The sequence below is a fragment of the Opisthorchis viverrini genome (genome assembly GCF_000715545.1).
Source record: "Opisthorchis viverrini unplaced genomic scaffold opera_v5_74, whole genome shotgun sequence".
NCBI lineage: Eukaryota > Metazoa > Platyhelminthes > Trematoda > Opisthorchiida > Opisthorchiidae > Opisthorchis > Opisthorchis viverrini.
This window is the reverse complement of record NW_008751731.1, coordinates 1,658,933-1,677,443: the sequence shown is the minus strand read 5'-3', so window position 1 is coordinate 1,677,443 and position 18,511 is coordinate 1,658,933. Positions and strand designations below refer to the sequence as shown.

The window sequence follows — 18,511 nt, the reverse complement described above, 5'->3', positions numbered from 1 at the left end:
CTGGATTTTGCTCCTTCCATATTTATATCTCCTATGAGACCATTGTGTGCGAACTCCCTGCCAAATGGCAGGTGTCTGCGTAGTACCAAATTTGCTTCAGAACTTTCTGGTGTTTTTCTGGTTGACTCACTTCTCCATCTGTCAGTGCAGTTCGTCTGTCCACAAAGCAGACTTCGCACTAAATCCTCATGATTTGCGATATCGAATTTCACCTGATTACTTAGATCAGCCTTCCCGAGTCACCCATTTCCCCCTTGTTTTCTACTCTCGTATACGAAGGCTGTGCATCAGTTGCTTCATTCAGCGTTTTAAGCCCCAGCAGTCTCCTTTTGAATTGTAGGTAAGCTTAAGTTTTTGAGGGTTTTTTACTTGTCAGCTGTTTCCCTGAATGATAACTTATGTATATATTCGCAGCACAAACAAACTCCGATACCGAATGACCTGCCGCTTCGGAACAAACGGTCGTTCTTCATACCTCCACTCACTTTAGCTGGGAATGGAGTGGTTCATTGTCAGTCTCTTTGTCTTTCTTGTGTCGGTCGGAAAGGGAACCGATGGAATGACGTTTTCTGTTCAGTTATCCCCCGCGCTTTCCCAGCGTCATAACGGACAACTTCTTGCATATTTTACTTTCACTAGTAAGTCTGAATTGTTGCATCTCAGATCTAATTTAAGGTGGTGCATCAAACTCGCTTTCATTTAAGGTACTTCAGGGCCATTCAGATCCGTCCGCCCGATTATATTTGTTCGCCGTGGGAACGCAGCACATGCTGCGTTCCGATACCGAGGTTGGATGTGTCAATTTCTACCAGATGTCCATCTTCAATGGTATGGTTCTGTTTCTCAGTGTAATTTAATATTGCCATAGTTTCTCTTGCCCAGGGACAAGGACAATTCACAGTCGGTTCGTTCAGTGGTCACTTCCCAACTTTTCTGGTCTATGCAGATAGCTGCACCTGCAAAAGTGAGCACCCTTCATGCACTATTCAGCCTCAGTACTGTACCTCCAAGGAGAATGGGCCCCAGAAGAATGTAAAATTGCTCTTCCTTGCTTTACCTATCCCTGTTGACGACGAGAGGCTAATCTGATCGTCGTACGTGCATTAGGGCTCGCTGAGCACTATTCGCAGGTACTGTTTGACCTCGGGATATGGGCACCATGAAATCACGAGATCAGCGCATCAGGAAATCACAAGCTGACATTTAGCATATAGCATTAGGTTTGCCAAGTGGTTGATTGTTCCTACCTAAGTGCTGTTTTTGTTTTCTGGACATTATTTCATCACACCATCAGGGAAGGAAAGCTCAGAAAGTAGATGGAAGAAAAGATGAAGAGCATTGGATCAGTGCGACAGGTTCCGATATCCTTAGGAAAAACTCTCAAGACTGAGGTCCCTACACAACAGACGCATCTAAGTATTGCATCGAATTAAGGCACCATCAGCGGGATTGACCTAGTATCCTTTGATAATTTCACCTGACATAAGCCCAGCGCTTAACAAATGGCTTAGACGGCGGTCTTGCTTTGATGGATACAGAAAGTGTTCTGAGCGCTTCACCGCGTTGTCCTTGTATATTGACAATGATATGGAATTCCCCAGTTTGTGCGTCTGAGAGATGCCAAAGCCTGCCATGTCCCAAGGGTATTTGACTGTATATGTCTATACCAGAAAAAAGCCTCGTTCATAACACAATGTAGTAGTTAGCCTACGCAACAGAATTACTATAGAAAACAGAAAACCCCACTGTTCTCCGACAGTCATGGCATCCATGCAAATGTCACTTTAATTAACATACACAAAACAGAGCCGATGCGCTGGACATTATGATATCCGGGTAATACATTTAATCAAATGAATTTCTGTAGAATAAGGCAAGTGTTTCAGTTTGTGTGTACTAAATCAATCTGAATTTGATGGTTTGGGAGTAAACTGTGTGGGAGATTGAAGGTATAAATGGGTTGTGTTTCCACCAGCGCAAATACTACAATCCTCTTCAAGGAAAACAGAAGTCCATGAATTCACGGTGTATGGCACAAGTGTGTGATAACTATGGTACTTTGTGTAAGACAAGTCTTGGTGCATATTTAGATTTTCTCAAGGCGATTATAATATTTCTCGGGTTGGTGGAGGGCAGTATTGACAATACTGTAATGATCAACCGAAGAACGCTGAACGGGTGTCATCAACACTTAGTGAGGCTATCATGCTCACGGAGGGACCCCACTCACATGCCACACATGTTCACATGGACTTTTTATTGGGCATCACACACGTACGATGAGGTCTGCTTTAAAGGTTTCAGAAGCGCACGTGCTTGCTTAGTTGTTCAAAAAGCTCCATGAAATGCGGCTCTTCTGTCGTCGCGATTTATCATACGAAATGGGCTTGGATAAGATGCATTGTATATCCAACAATTTATAACGATGGGACACCCCACATCCTAGAATGTTTGCTATCCTCAACTGGGTTAAACATGCACCATACTGTCTTGAACCTGAATATTCAGATCCCGCGGGCATATCACTTGGGATCATTCGGAAGTTCGTGGTTCAAAAAAAAGGTTTGAAAAAGGTTCCACAACTCCAATTGATCGAAGAATATGCACTCCTGATATCAACATCCTGTCTCCAAATTAAGCTCAGAAATTCATGAATCGAAGAAGAATCATTCAGCTTCCGGTGCCTAGCTGCCATGACATCCAAGGGATGGGATACTGCACGAGGGCTGGGATACTGCCAGGTCGCCTAAGCCTAGACAGGGGAAGTCGAGAGGCAGAGGTCGGGTTCGAACCACGAACCTTCCGGTCAGTAAATTCGCGGAAAACTGGTTGCTCTTTGGTAACACCAAGTCAATTGGGTGACTTTTTCCAAGCCGCTATTGATCGATAGTGTGCGTATTTCTGTTGATGGGGAATCCAACTGTATTATGATGAATGCTCAGAGGCGAAAACCGAAGTCCCAAACTTTTGCTGTGCGGGTTCGACTAGTCGATTGCACAATTCATCTCTCAAAAGAACGTGCGGCACTTTGATATGGTCACCCTGCTTTTCACGCACTATTTCCACAGTGCTTTTCTCGATGAGATGAGGATCCCACAGATAAGTGAACGCAGATACCGTACATTGGCCGACCCTATCATAGATTTTAAATGTATTCAGACCGCGCACAATCGAAAGATTAGGAATCAAATGGGACAGAAGTATAGAGCTTGTAGATTTTCGTCCTCGGCTGCTAGTGGACCGAAAGCCACCATTTTTGGTGGTATTGAGAATATCGAAATGGTTTAGTTCAGTTACCGCCTGATCTGAGCCCATGCTCTTTGTTGTCTGGCTGTTCGGTAGGAACTTCATTTCTGTAATATGCTGAGACTCAAAACAGCGCACAACAACCGTATGAAAGAATATACTAAATACGAACAACCATATGTGTTTAAATTGCATCGTAGCGAGAGGTAAACGGCATCCCCTCCTCGTCATGCATTTCAGCCCTAGTGTTCCTTCTTTATCTACTTCTAATATCTAATAAGGTTTAAATGCAGGTAACTAAGTACTCTCATTTATTTTGCTAAAGCAAAGAAATGACTTAATTTGGATATCAGAATGTCCGTACGATCATAAAGTGTGACAAAGATTGCGGTGTTGAAGCGATTCGGTTGGGTGCTAGGAAATTCATACTATCTTTGTCACCCCTTTGGTAGGTTTGTGAATGTAAGAGATCCTGGTTGTGCTGAGGCTTTTGCATAGGATGTGGTGGTTCTGGCCAGTTAGGTCATAATTTATATGTTGCAAACTACTCACAATGTTGCTGAAAACTCTTAGAAAGTCCACGACTGATTTAACCCTTCTTTGAGCTCATCAGTCAGATGCAGTCCCCGGGTTTCAGTCAACCTCATATCCTACTTAAATCCAAATCGACCGGAGTCCATCAGGCGCTCTGATTTGCACATAAATTTGATTCTACCGGCTGCTGTACCTTATCCAGCGGAATATCTTGAACGCAGTGTAAACAAATTGATGGTGACTTCTTCAGGCGCAGCCAATAAACGCCGTCCTATGTCCTTGGAGTTGTGTGCAGGCGCCATATAAATGACATCAGACGATGCGCCTGGATTATTCAGGTAAACAGTTTCTAGGAGTACCGTTTGTGGCGTCGATGTTTCTCTTTATCTCTGGTCGGCTAGAATCCCTGCAGTTCTGTTTAAGCCGTCGAGTCGTGTAATCAACATAGCTTGCACATCTGTCTCGAGTTGATAAGTAGATGACTAGATGAACGATGTTATCTTCTGACGTGATCAAAGGCTAGCAGTTACACTTCAGGTAGCCAATCACGTCAGAAGGTAACGGTTGCCTTTGACTGCTATATAAACACACGCAGGCAAGGAGGAAGTACCCACCCAACTGCACTGATGGTGTCTCCTCGTATGGTGACGAAACGTCTGCAAGCCAATTGCCAAGCTCGGTGAACAGATCAACAGCCATCTGATCAACAACCAATAAACCTTGCACTTTCTCAGCCCTCATGCTTCCTTCGGGTGGTACAACAGCTAGTAACCGAAAGGATTTAACGGCTGAATGATTTATGTTTTTTCTATCACTTATGCTTAAATACGGATGCCCATTTCCATGACATATCTTTGTTAGCACCGGGCCGATAAGCAAAAGGGTGGCGCCTCAACTCCGTCCCTAAACGTGTTTCTTTCACCCAAAGAGAGGAAATCGTTGCCGAAGTTGCACTGAGCTTTTCGGAGGTCGCTTCATCTTGGTTAGATTGGGCGACGTTCGAATGCGTGTATGTGTACTTGTAGTCCAGTCAGTGGGGTACTTTCAGTAGCATACCACGACCACCGGGTGGTTGCCGTTTCGTCGAGCTGACTTATTTGCAAGGTCGTGTCATCGGAATGTTTATTGCCATTGGATTCGCAATTCATTTGGTAGGCGTCACAAGCGAAGTTGTGTGACTGTCTGGTGTTGAACACTGATAACCCGATGACATATGTCGGCACTTGAATGCTCACATAACTTATTTACAAAACACTGCCTTTGTTTCTTCTATTCAAGGTGTATCGTGTTCATTGTCTAGAGAAAATCTCAATGCAATTATAACTATTTTGAATCCGAATCAGGAGCCCCTAAGTGGAAGTCTGGTTGGATTGCGGATACACTTATTTGGTTTACTGGTTTTTTACGCACTGGCCGTTGCATGTGCCTTCTACTTCGTCCGTTTGGCCATGTGTTGTGCTGCCAGTTGTGAGGCACTCATGGAATCTGGTCAACGACTTGTCAACCACGGCCGAACCGTTTCAGTGACCGCAGGATGCGAACTGAAGAATATCGAACGAACTGGTCAGATCTGCTGTGCTCCATGCTGCGGTGGAGTTATGGACAATACTGGTGCAATCACCTCGAATGGTGCGAGATCGTCTGTCTCGCGCGCCGATGGTGCTGAAAGACGGCTTTATCTTCTGACCACATTGCTATGCATTCAGTTTGCTTCTGTGTTGTTCTGTTGGATGGAATTATCGCGGTAAGTTTGTTGTGGTTACGCTTTGTCTAATCATCTTTGGTCATTTTATGTGACACTACGTGTGATACAATCAGTTGTTTTGCGACGTCCAGTCTTTGGGACCTAAGCTTCATTATCTTCAGGTGTAATCTCATTTCTTCTCACCAGTTAAATGCCACTGTTGAAATTCGTTGGTCACTTCCTTCGAAAGAAAATTCTCTCGGACAGCAACTGAGCACCACCGCTATTCCCGTCCGCTAGATTCAAGTCATGTAAAATTAATCATGAAAAGATGACAGTACAATGATATTACAAAATTGTTTATTAGTACACAGTCTGCTATCCTCTCTAACTCCAGCGATTTACAGCCCTCCATTTCATCACCGCACGTGTGTTCTTTTGATGTTTTGATTCGCGTGCAACGGCAGTAAACAAAAACCCACTCAGGTATGACATCATAACTCCATCATGGTTACATGGATGATCTACCGATTGAACGAAGAACGGACGTACAAGCGACCAAACGTATCGATTCGAGGCACGTTAACGTACAACCTTTCAAAGGAACCTTGGAGAAATGGCATATGTCTCCTCAGTTGATCGTAAGGTTCAATCAACAGCGCGCAGCAATTCTTCGATAAACTGTAAGACGGGCTAGTAGAAGAGGACGAACTACTGGTCTTATCAAATGCTAGCTTACTCTTTATATCCATAGACCCATCTTCCGCTATGACAGCGGCCACTGAGCTATTGGATACTCCTGGACTTATCAACGGATACTTGGGAAAAGACTACATTCATTAACTGCTCGACCTTTGACTTACTTAAACGTACCTAAACGACACTTTGATCGTAATTTAAAAGAGTAAGCTTCAGTTATTCAACTACAGAACTCTTTCGGTGCCTAACTGCCGTGCCATGCCATGGCATGCGCTCCACACCTGCAAAGTGTTGGGTTCCGCCACAAAACTGGGTGGGATCAAACCTATACCTCATGTTTGCAGGTGAGCCAATGGACGTGGTAGAAAAATTTGCTTACCTTGACAGCTGTATAAGTCCCGGTGGACTGGTTGGAGATGATATTATTTCCCGAATCAGAAAGACCAGGGCAGCTTTTGCCAACCTCCGACACCTATGGCGCCAACATGACGTGAACTGGTCTGTCAAGAGAAGCGTTCACACTGCGGTGGTGCGATCCATACTGCTTTATGGATCCGAGACCTGGCCCCTACGCGCAGAGGACGTACGGAAGATGTCGGTGTCTCAGCAGCATTGGTCAGGTCTGGTGGGAACATCGGATTAGTAATGCTGAGGTACGCCAGATGGTCGTAGGAAGATGAATTACTCACGCTTCATAGGACATGCCAGAAGACCGTCTGCCTCTCGGAGCTCTTTTTTCCCAGCCCTGTGCTGAGTGGAAGCGACCGAGAGGTGGACCTGGCGACGAAGTACGAAAACACTAACCAGCAAACTTAGTCGGGTGGGCGACTGCCGGCTTCTTGGATGGGGACCGCTGGAATCAAAGCACCAGTGACTAATGGCTGCCGGAAATGGCCCAATCGTGCAGTCAGTGGGGCTCGTGCATCAAAGTTATCGTCATCAATGCGTAGCTATTCAATTTCCGAGCAAACTGAACATGCCTTCGCCTGCAAGGTTTGGTTGTATGTTCCACTTTGCCGTTTTCCGGTGATCGAAACTGTAGCTGCTTGAACCAATGTGCCTGTGTCACACCGTTTATAGCTGATGAATTGAATCGAATGCCCCCTGAAGGAAGCACGAGGGCTGAGGTACTGTCAGGATGCTCAAGCCCAGACAGGGAAAGTCGAGATGCAGAGGTCGAGTTCGAACCACGAACTTTCTGGTTGGTAAATTCGCGCTGTAACCACTGAGCCATCTCTCCCGAGTATGCTTCAACGAGCTACCCAATCAATAAGATGTTTTCGTTGACATTAATTTCCCCGTGGAAGAAGTCAACAGCAAACTGTCATTTTTAAATATCCTTACCACTGTATTGCCACATTTAATAATGCAAACGTAGGTTCGTAGATGGACTGCTCACACGAATCAATGGCAACCATTCAAACTGTCCCAAACCGAATTGCATTCGGGCACTGTCCTACCGAATCGAAACACTCCAATAAAATGCGTTCCAAGATAAAAGAAGTGAGAAGGTTATACGAAGTCTCCCCACGAAGCCGTTTACCGAGTAACTTCATTTAGGGATGTCAGAAAATGCAACTCAGCCAACTCAGTGTTAGATAAAGAAATTACACTCCCACGCGTCGCAAGCGTTGATGAGATCACTGCAGGGTACTACAGTAACATGACAGACATATGGGTGTCCTTCAGTTCTACAAACACATTGCGAAAAATACCATCGAAACCATAGGAAAAACTTAATATGATGGTGATGACCAATGTTATTCACTAAATTCGGTTCTAGGGTTGTGACAAACGGGGAAGAAGATATAAACACATAGTTGCTGCAATAACACAATCAACTCTTGCTCATCTGTGTGCGGAATGCGAATTGGTCTGGAACACAATAGACCAGGAAAAATGAAAAACTTTGGAGGCGTGGTATACCACCTGTAGTCCAGTAAACAGGTACACAAGGGCTGACCCTGAGGACGAAAGTGCTCTAGAACCATCTGACTGTGAGCCGCACCAATAGAACCAACAAAACTAGGGCGGAAAAATCTCCAAGATTCGAAACACGGGCCGAGATGTATGACCCTAAATGACCAACAGCCTCGAGAATCAAACAGACTAAAGTAATAGAGGCTCTTCAGAAAAACGACGTTAAAATCAGCCGAACAGACCCCGGAAGAAAACCCGCAACTGGGTAATGGACCATCCAGACTGAAAATATAAAAAAAACTAAACGAAGCTAAACTAAAATGTCCACCAGCCAACCGGTAGGAAGACAGGTCACAATCCATTGCGATTACAAACGAACCGATTAGTAGAGGATATTGAACCATAAGGATAGTATTTAGTGAACCAGTCGAAGACAAAAAAGACAGACCACGATGCGACAATCTCAAAACTAGGGCGGAAAAATCTCCAAGATTCGAAACACGGGCCGAGATGTATGACCCTAAATGACCAACAGCCTCGAGAATCAAACAGACTAAAGTAATAGAGGCTCTTCAGAAAAACGACGTTAAAATCAGCCGAACAGACCCCGGAAGAAAACCCGCAACTGGGTAATGGACCATCCAGACTGAAAATATAAAAAAAACTAAAACACTCGAAGCTAAAATGTCCACCAGCCAACCGGTAGGAAGACAGGTCACAATCCATTGCGATTACAAACGAACCGATTAGTAGAGGATATTGAACCATAAGGATAGTATTTAGTGAACCAGTCGAAGACAAAAAAGACAGACCACGATGCGACAATCTGACCAAACTCCAAATGACAGTCAATCACGTTAGAACTCAAGATTACGCTTCACAACTTATATACTCACAAGTAGGAAGGGAGAAAGTATCCACCCAGCCGAGCACTGTTGATGTCTCCTAGAATGATGACGAAACGTTTGCAAGTCAATTGCCGAACTCGTCGAAGAGAGTGTTCAACCACCAAAGCAAGCGTTCGTAAACAAATATTCACTTTAGCCACTCATTGGACACAACAGATACGTTCAACATGCATAAACCAGGAGTCCTGAAGCTAATGTTTTGGCGACCGAATGACAGACTGTTCGAACAGTTACATTACAGTCACATTTGCCGGTTTAAAAGACGAGAAATGTGAGTTGAACCATAATAACATAGCCGCTCAGCTTTTGTAGCCTTCCGTTTCATAGCTCTCATGCAACCCGAAGGGAATCTGGTTCCCCGAACCCAGACCGGGGCAATCCGGAACCCAACGTTAAGTACCGTGGACCTTCTGATTGGTAGATTCGCACCTTAACAACTGAGTTATTCAGAGTTCGAAACCGTGTGAATTGGAAATAAAAGTTTCTTTGAAGCACACGACTTAAGGTACTCAGGACCACTAGATCTTTTCTCCAATCTGCTGGAGTGTCTCGCAAGTTGGACTCGTCCTTCTATCTGGTTTTTTTTCTGATGAGTCGTTTATGCTTGTTTGGTACCAAATCTTATCCTGAATCATGTCCACTGAACAACTGTTTGGTCTCAGTGCACGACCGCTTGTGCTCTCTTCAGTCGTTCAGTTGGTTAATGATCCGGACAATTCCGAATCGATAAAACTGTGCAGACATGACACCATCCACGGTTGTGCATCGCTCTTGGCCCACCCCTGTAACATAGGCAGTGAGCTATAGATTTTATTGTACCACCCTTGTCACGTAGTATTCTTATTGCATATTTAAAAAGCTTTATCAACAATAATGGTTCCCCCTCTACCCTTGGCTCCCTCTTAAGCTTGGCACAATCAGGATCACATGGTTTGAAACCTATCCATCCGGTATCCGGAGCTGATGGTCTCTACAGTCAAATTGCTGAGCTTTTGGCGCTGCTCAATCAATTTGCTATGCTCCGTTTGCTAATAATTCACGCATCCGAGTTGACAGGCTCATCAGTGCGTGGCCACCGACCACACCAAGAGCTCCGACAACCGTGCTGCCCCACAACTCCTTCAAACTCGCCACCGACTAATCGACGTCTCGCATTATCTTTATCAATTTTCCGCTTTGGTCGATTACTATCTTGGAACCGTCTTATCCACAGTATTTTGCTGATACAGGTGGGTAAGCCTATTAATTATTTCCCAGAGGTTCGTCCTGTTCCTCATTGTTTTTTGTATTCTTTTACTGGGTCTATAAATAACCACGTCGGCGAATATTGGGCCAGCTTCGCGAATCGCACAGCAAGGCGTTTCCTAGATGTGCGCAAGTGATGTGCCGTTCGATATTTTTTCAAGATGTCTCTGGATTCGCAAGTCTAACGTACTACGTAGGGAAACAAAGTGTGCATCCCACGGTGTTCTAGGGAATGATGCCATCCAGAGTTCTCAGTTCATCCTCCAAATGACGAGCTGTCCGTTTCATTCATCGTTTTTTTCAACTTTTGGGCGGACTCCGAAGAGACTGGACAGCATATAAGGTAACTCTCCCGTGGTTGCGTTGTGTTTCGTCTCCAAACCGGTTTGCTTCGACTAAGTTATTTTCAGCTTTTTATTAGAATGCCCTGACGTTGGCGTCTGTGCAGGGACGTCAAGGTAACAACACCAGGGTGGTCCAGGCAATGGTCTGAAATGAATGATGTCATAGCTACTTGTTGGGCTTGTGATCGATTTAATCGCGTAACAGTCATTCCTGTTTCAGGCTTGCTAACTTCCACAGGGTATCAAAAATCGAAACGGTCGGAGTTCGATACTTGGATTGCTGAGACTCCGAAAGTAATACAAGAATTGCAACAAACTGAATATACTTTTATTCGAGAAAGATGGGCGCATCAGAGGCATAAGGTAGAGATTGTCTGAAGGAGAATCATGGACAGATTGGAACTATACCTTACTAATAATACTCGTTCGGCTGTACCACTCATTCGATATCCGACTTCCACGCCACCCGAAGGAAGCACAAGGGCTGAAATACTGCCAGGCTGCCCAAGCTTAGACAGGAGCAATCGATATGCTGAAGTTGGTATTCTCGGTTAGTAGGCTCGTGCCTCCACCACTTAGTTATCTCGATCTCTGTAGCTATACCTATTTCGATCTGTTCATCCTGAACTAACTGAACATGCCATCGCCTCCAAGGCTTAGCTGTGTATCCTCTTTCCGGTGATCGAAACTGTAACAGCTTGAACCAGTGTGACCATGGTTCATGGTTTATAGTTGCTGAATTAATTGGTTGATTTTAAGTGTACGATATGACCAACGCCAATAATAAAACTGATCACATGATCAATATGTGACCGCGGTACGTCTGACTGACTTCCTGCCGTTATCTCCTTGCTATACCGTAAGTTTATGGTACACTATGTAGAGCAAATGTTAAGGTTAGCGGCTTTGATAGGAGTAGACTGTGGACACATTTGTGCGGGTGGGGGGCTCTTAGTCCTACGAGTTGAAATTCCAGGTCCTTCATAAATATCGATGACTAACTAGATAAACACCATGGTTCTTTGCTTTGAGAGCGAGTGGTTAAGCCATCGCACTAACCGGAATACTGAGCAGTTTCGAGTGGGAGAGTCTCATCAACTGATGACGTGAGATATCAGTTTATCCATCTGCCGCTTCACTCCGACTACTTACTTGGGGACTTATTGAGCTCGGGTATCTTGTTTCGAAACACAGATCATGTCCGCATCATCACCTGGTTTTGCCCAACTAGCTGTGACTTTTATTTAAGGACGTAAAGGGCTCTCGAACAATCGTTTTGCACTCATAGTTGATCGCACTTACATGCTTGGCGTTGAATGCCTTATATATACACTTGCAGTTCTTACTGGCTCGGTTCGCCTGCCAGTTTGTACTGTGTACTATCACAGAAACACAACGACCCCGTGTTTCTTATCTGGCGAACTCATCCTCAGCAACAGTCTGATTTTAAAAAAAATTGTTTTTTGTATCCATTGTTCTGAAACAACAAATCACCCGCTATTTTTTCTGTTTTGCGTAAGCAAGCTACACGGCATACCATCTCACTTTGTTATGGCTAAATGCCATCCACTTTCCTGTTTCTCGCCATAACAAGCGCATCAGAACTTAGTTTTGGGTTTTTGAAGGGCATGCCTTTGCTTTCATCATTCCGGAACTACTCTAAAACTTTTAATGTCATGCTTACCTGTGAATGTCTCCTGTGACTGTCACAAAAATTCAGTAACAGACTGTGCCACTCCAGTGCTTCCTTACCCTGTGTGCAATCAACCTACGAGCATTAGTTCTTCAGCTGAAATCACTGATCAGTTTCTTGTTCGTCCCCTCAGGTTTTTTGGTATATTTTGAAGGAAATAGCCTATCAAGATCCCTTGTATACAGGACCGAGTCAATGGCCCATGGAAGAACATCAGGGGTTCTGGGCTGGATTAGGAGTCCCTGTCCCGAGATATCTCCCTCAGTTGTCGTCCGGAATGGATATCACTGGATCTAATCAGCAACCTTCCATAGTACATACCTACTTGGGAACTATCACACTGGATTCGTCGTTTGCACCCCTTCTCACGATTACCCGAACGGCCATTGGTTTGACCCTATCAATGCGCTTGCTTCGGCTGTCAAGGCACCAACGATCGGAACAAACACGAAAAGTGAACTCAAACTGTGGATGGGTATGTTGTTCACTTCAGGTTATCTTTTCAGAATAGTCTAAAAAGCCAGAGAAGGATTGAGGGTCCAGCTTAGGGTGTGTGGTTCAAGTAGAGCCCTAATTGTTTGCTTGTCGTTGTCTCTGCTCGGCATCATCTTAGCTCTCTTGTTTACCTTGGCTGGCGCGAGGAAACGGTATCAGTGCCTAACGGCTTTCCAAAAGTTCTACAGCAGTTATATCAGCAAGTTTTGGAGACAATCGCGTCCGAGAGAGCCTGCACCGTTAAACCAAGAAGCTAAACATTAAACTTGCGAGCGTTCATTTCAGTTCATATTTGTTGGTGGCAAATATTAGACTACTATAGTGGCTGGAACACGTTCAGTCTTACCTTGGTCAGTGGGGTTGGAGTAGTGACACTTGATGCCTATTGTAGTTTTTTGTCCACATAAGCCGCATGCATATAGTAAAATATGTGACAACCAAACCAACTGTTGTGGGGATCGAACTCGTACACAATCCGCCGGATCTTGCACTTGTGAATTGCAGTAGTCTTCGTTAACCTTGGCAGAACGCTGGCAACGTTCCTTCGCTCACTAATATTGGACCTCACAAAGATGGAAACCATATAGCAAACTGGCATTCGGTGTAGCACTCAAAACACCTAGTGCAACGAGTCCCATCCAATCAGCTCTTTTGTAAGTACTCCCTCTTGGGCGACACAAGTTTGGAGCTATTCAGTTTCAGAAGTATTTCAGAACACTCAATGGGAACTAAACCGGATGAACTGGGAACTATTTAAGATTCGTTGTACCAATTCCCCTGGAACAACCATGGTGGTGACGGGCGCAAGAAAAGAAATAGCTAAGGAATGAAAATCCCTTAGCTATCTCAGCCTACTCTACTTGGTCGATCCTGATTCCGGCGACGAACTGCCCTTCGCTGGACATTTGTAGAATGTCCTAACTCCTCCATAATCTATACGCAGCTTCGATCGTCAAGTGGCACTTGAAATGGTGGGGGAATCTTATCTACACCACGAGTAAGCTTGTCATCATCAGCATCTTTTCTTTGGGGGTTGTACTTGTGCTGTGTTGCGAAATCTCACCTCGTGATGATAGGGGCACCGTCATAAGGGCGTCTGTGTTGACGACTTCATTCAATATGGATGGCACAAAGCATGGATGCCACACATATCTCGTCCACTCCCGTCCGTCCTAAGTCGCCCTCTAGTGTGTTCGGCCAATCTATTTTATGGACTTATTGACTATTCCTGTATCCAACGCTTTCTTTTCGGAATTTAATACCTCTGTATATCATTTCAGTAATAATGCCTGAACCAATGGTTTGTCCATTAATTGTACCCTATCTGTGACTTGCAATTCAAGGGATCTTGAATACCTTGATCCCTTTAATACCTCTGTATATCATTTCAGTAATGATGCCTGAGCCAATGGTTTGTCCATTAATGGTACCCTATCTGTGACTTGCAATTCAAGGAATCCCCTTGAATACCTTGATCCTCTTCAACTGAATGCACTGCACAAATGCTGCCTCCTGTTCCAGTTGGCATGATATTTGAGAAATCGCGGCACATTTTCTAGACGGAACATATTGCTCATAGGGAAGATTCAGCTGCGATTCAGTTGAGTCTCCCGTTAACACCAACTCAACTCGAAGGGTGAAAACGAGCCAGGGGAGGTCAAACAATGACTTGGTAGTATGAAAGGCAGTTAACTGCGCTGGTCATTACCGTCTCCCTAGATGGGGAATTTCAGACGGACAAATCAGTTGTTATAAACATCATCAGACATGGCCCAGTCGCGTCTTCAATGGCCCTCGTGCATCCAAGCTATTACCTTCAATGCATAGCTCCATTCCTACTCTCTCCACTTAAAAGTCCACGCATCAGTTATGCCAAATCCCGACTCGAATGCCCATCTACCTACACCACCTCCACAAATCATCGGTGAACGAAGCTGTGGCAGCTGTAATCACTGTACGACAAGTACGCGGTTCTTATAGCTGATAATGATGTTGATGATGACACCAACTGAGCGATCCTCCGCTTATCAGGTTCTTATAGCTGATAATGATGATGATGAAATCAACTGAGCGATCCTCCGCTAATCGACTACGCAATGAAGATGTCACTTGTACCAGTTGGCAACCAAATTGCCAAGCTCAGCGAACGGATACCATAGAGTGGATGAGTACATCTGTTCATACAGGCCCAAGGGTTATGCATTAGCTTATGATCTAAAGGCCCGTGATTAGACTCCACGCACAAATTCTTAACTGCTCCTGTCTGGAATTCGCCAGCGTGGAGGTATCATGGTTCCGTCATACATCATTAGCGGAAATGTACTACAGCGGGACGGTTTTATTCGATCTGTTCGTGGACAGAACTTTAATGTATCTTGCTTGCTGCACTCCATTTGATTGATCGCGAGTTGGATCATATCAATATTCGTTGGCTTTTATGACCCAGTGCAGGATGAAGCACCAGTTCTAGCTACCGTTTCTGTTTCTAGGCCTTTTATGCAGGGGTGGCCACTAGAAGAGGTTGATTGTGAAATAAGCAGTCAAGCTCAATAAACAACCCACAACAGACGGTCATTTGGTTGACTTTCTGGTCCTCATGTGATAGTGCTACTATCTCTGGGTTTCATCTGAGATCGTAACCTGTGTCCACAGATTCCTGTCAACGCAATGCGATGCTAGATGGTTGTCCGACCCTATAATGGCCAAGGGTAAATACGGAGTTTCGCTTCTTCCGGATGTCATGCCAACCAACACCAATTGTGCGAATGAGGTTCCCCTCGGTACTAAACGCACCGCCAGTAAACATTAGCAGTGATCAACTGATTGATTGACGGTCAATTCACCCTTCATCAGTGGTTAGTTGCAATTTCCGGTGTGGTAGCGCGTCGCCGTCCATAGCGTGCGTACATCCATAAGCCAGTCGGCCCATCCTGGGTGTACCTGTTTCCCGTTTCCATATCTCTGTCCGTAAGCTCTGCTTGTTGCCCGCCTACTTTACTTTCCAGTTTCCCTTGTAATGGCAATTTTCGACTCGACGGCAGAATGAGCTATCTGTTTAGGAGTCACCTACCCACTTAATGGGGTAACATTGCCGACTGATTCTTGTATTACCTGAAAGAATATCATATTCCTCTGCAATAAAGTATCATCCCTTTCAACAATTCATGATGCTGTTTAGTGTCATTGTAAGAATTTGCTCATCCTCTTTTCATTTCGTGTAGCTGGGTTGTGCATGGTTTCTAACCCACCCTACACTACTTCTCCTTGGAGCGCTGTTTGCCGACCACGTGAGATACAAGGTGAGTAAGTACTGTTTTCTGTTTGGTCACATTCCTGTCATTAGCAGCTGATATAGTAGGGCTTGACATTGCACAAGCCGATCCCCTCCGTTGGGGCACAGTAGGAAAACTCACCGAATGGAATAAACTGAAGGAATACTTGCCGGGATTCGATTCCATTGTCTATCGGTGCACGAGTGGTCAAACATACCAGGAAGGTCAAATTTGGTTAGACATCTATGTATTACGAATAATCATGCAACGAGGCCTTATACGATTAAAGTCGTAGCGTCTAGTGTGACGAGTGTGAAGACAGTGAGTTGTTTGGTGCACGCGATCACAATGTACATATTTAAGGAATCAGTGATGCTGCGTCTCGCTAAAAAAATACGCCCTAAAGACCAGTAAAGTGTGAATGAGACATTCATGAAACATCTGCTACTTGCATCTCCGGGCTAGATCAATCCTTTTTTTGGCCAAATGGGTCAATGTCTCATGGCAGGGTCCCCAAGGACACTACCCTACCCTGCCGGTTGAAATTTTGAGTCAGACTCCACCTCCCACTACCTTGTGGGTCAGATTTTTTACCAAGTTCATACTAGATTACCTCAGACAAACGCCCCTCTTTGTAAGCTCTGTAGCTCTTCGTTCACTGAACCTAATCTTTCTCACTCGTCAGCTTGTCTGGTTGACGAGTCAGTCAAGTATCCATTATTGCGTGTCTAAACTACCGTACAACAAATAAAACCAAAACCGAACCAGAGTCAGAACATCCCATCCGTTTTGCAGCTGTGTCCGCACTTCCTCAAATTGCACTGCGTGAATCCCTTACTGAAAGTATGCTTTCCCTTTCTGTACATGCATTCCCCGCACTCACTTGATCAACTCAAACATTCCAGCATGAGATCGCCATGATCCACCTTTGCACTTGTGACATTGCAAAAAACGGCGGCTGATCGTATTGTCAGTTTCTTTCCTCATTGTTGACTGGGCATTTGGAGCTATGGACACCTCAGAATGCTTGTGACAGCCACGCCTATGGTGGGGATTGATTAATGGGTGAAGAGCATCAAAGAAGCTATGATGTCAGCTTTCACGACTGTTCGCCCATGTCATCCATCTTGACGGGATGAGCCCTGTGTATATCCAGGGACATTGTTATTAGTGATACCGCAGCACGCAGCAACCAAGGTGGATCCACGTAAGGTTGGAACACATGGACTGCGAAAATCCGGAGGATTGTGAGTGTTCTCGCTGCGGCAAACAGCCGCGCTTTTCCGCTGATTCGAGGCCTTGACGTAATAGGTTATCAACATTTAGTTTCGTCGCACAAAACTCACGGTCGATCTCCAGATAGAAACACTTGAAACCCAGTTCTTTCCGTGTTTTGTGGAGAGCAAATCTCAGAAACGACGATTCCCCATGGTGCCGCCTTGATTTACGCTTTCGATATACTTGATTTGTAGAGTGCTTGACACCCACGGACATAACTCATCCAAAATGTGCTAGGCCCGAAAGACTACGTCTGTTTGCAACTGGAACAAGATCTTCAGTATCGTGTGAGACCAGATACAGAAATCATGGATGTATGTGGAGAGGGTTGGTAGTGGAACATCTACAGAGTTTGGTGAGGAGTATCAAAAAAATGTACCTCGTAGTCCTGTATTGGTGTTTAATAAGAAACGTCTCATACCGCTAAATCTGCTTATTTTCACCTCACGAGCTTTTCGCATACGACCTGTGACACAACTGTAGAGCTGTTTTAGGTTTTCTAATTAAGATAAGGTAACAGAATCGTTCAGCTGTAACACCCCTCCGGTACCTAGCTGTCATGTCACCCGAAGGAAGCACGAGGGCTCATATACTGCTAGCCTAGTTGCCCAGGGGAAGTCAGTAGGCAGAGGTCGGATTCGAACCTTCCTGTCAGTAAACTTGCGCTCTTACCACTGGGCCACCTCGCCCCCGTTTTCCTAATTACCACATCACTACAGTGACTGAAAATACCGGTTCTGTTAGCGAAACGAATTTTTGAAGTCGAACAGCAGCTAGTTCATTCTCTGGTGTGGGATGCGCTTACCGTAGAGAGGATGGAGCGCGATGATTTCAGGGGACAAATTCATGGAAAATAACCAATGAACCCACTGAAATAGCAACTTTTCGCTCTGTTCTTCGAAGTTACTCCTTATTCGTCGGTTTCATCCTATCTCGCAATTACTTACGAATAGCTGTGGTATTTGTAAAATTCGTTGCCACTCCACTCTCATTTGCGAACTTTCTCTTATTTTTACTTGATGAAAACTAACCGAAATAATCGCGTCAGGATAGGATGAGGATGATCTGAAACGTGAACGACAGTGGCAGCAAATCATGTCGTGATCTTTCAGAATTGGTATGAAACATCGACCTTTCTTCAGCATCCTAATTCTCTACAAACCCCTTCTCTTTTAGTTCACAACGTGGGTATC

General features: G+C 44.8%; 1 protein-coding gene across 1 annotated transcript in view; it reads left to right on the top strand.

Annotated features, from left to right (window-relative positions):
* Positions 1–496: 496 nt before the first annotated feature.
* T265_04526 (hypothetical protein) overlaps positions 497–18,511 on the top strand; it is a gene marked incomplete at both ends in the record, with an annotated part of 28,821 nt that continues 10,806 nt past the window's right edge. The window contains 7 exons of the mRNA XM_009169281.1: positions 497–638; positions 676–828; positions 869–964; positions 5,059–5,524; positions 9,899–10,220; positions 12,407–12,748; positions 15,990–16,067. Coding sequence (XP_009167545.1) covers positions 497–638; positions 676–828; positions 869–964; positions 5,059–5,524; positions 9,899–10,220; positions 12,407–12,748; positions 15,990–16,067 — 1,599 coding nt within the window. The remainder of the gene's footprint in view (positions 639–675; positions 829–868; positions 965–5,058; positions 5,525–9,898; positions 10,221–12,406; positions 12,749–15,989; positions 16,068–18,511) is intronic.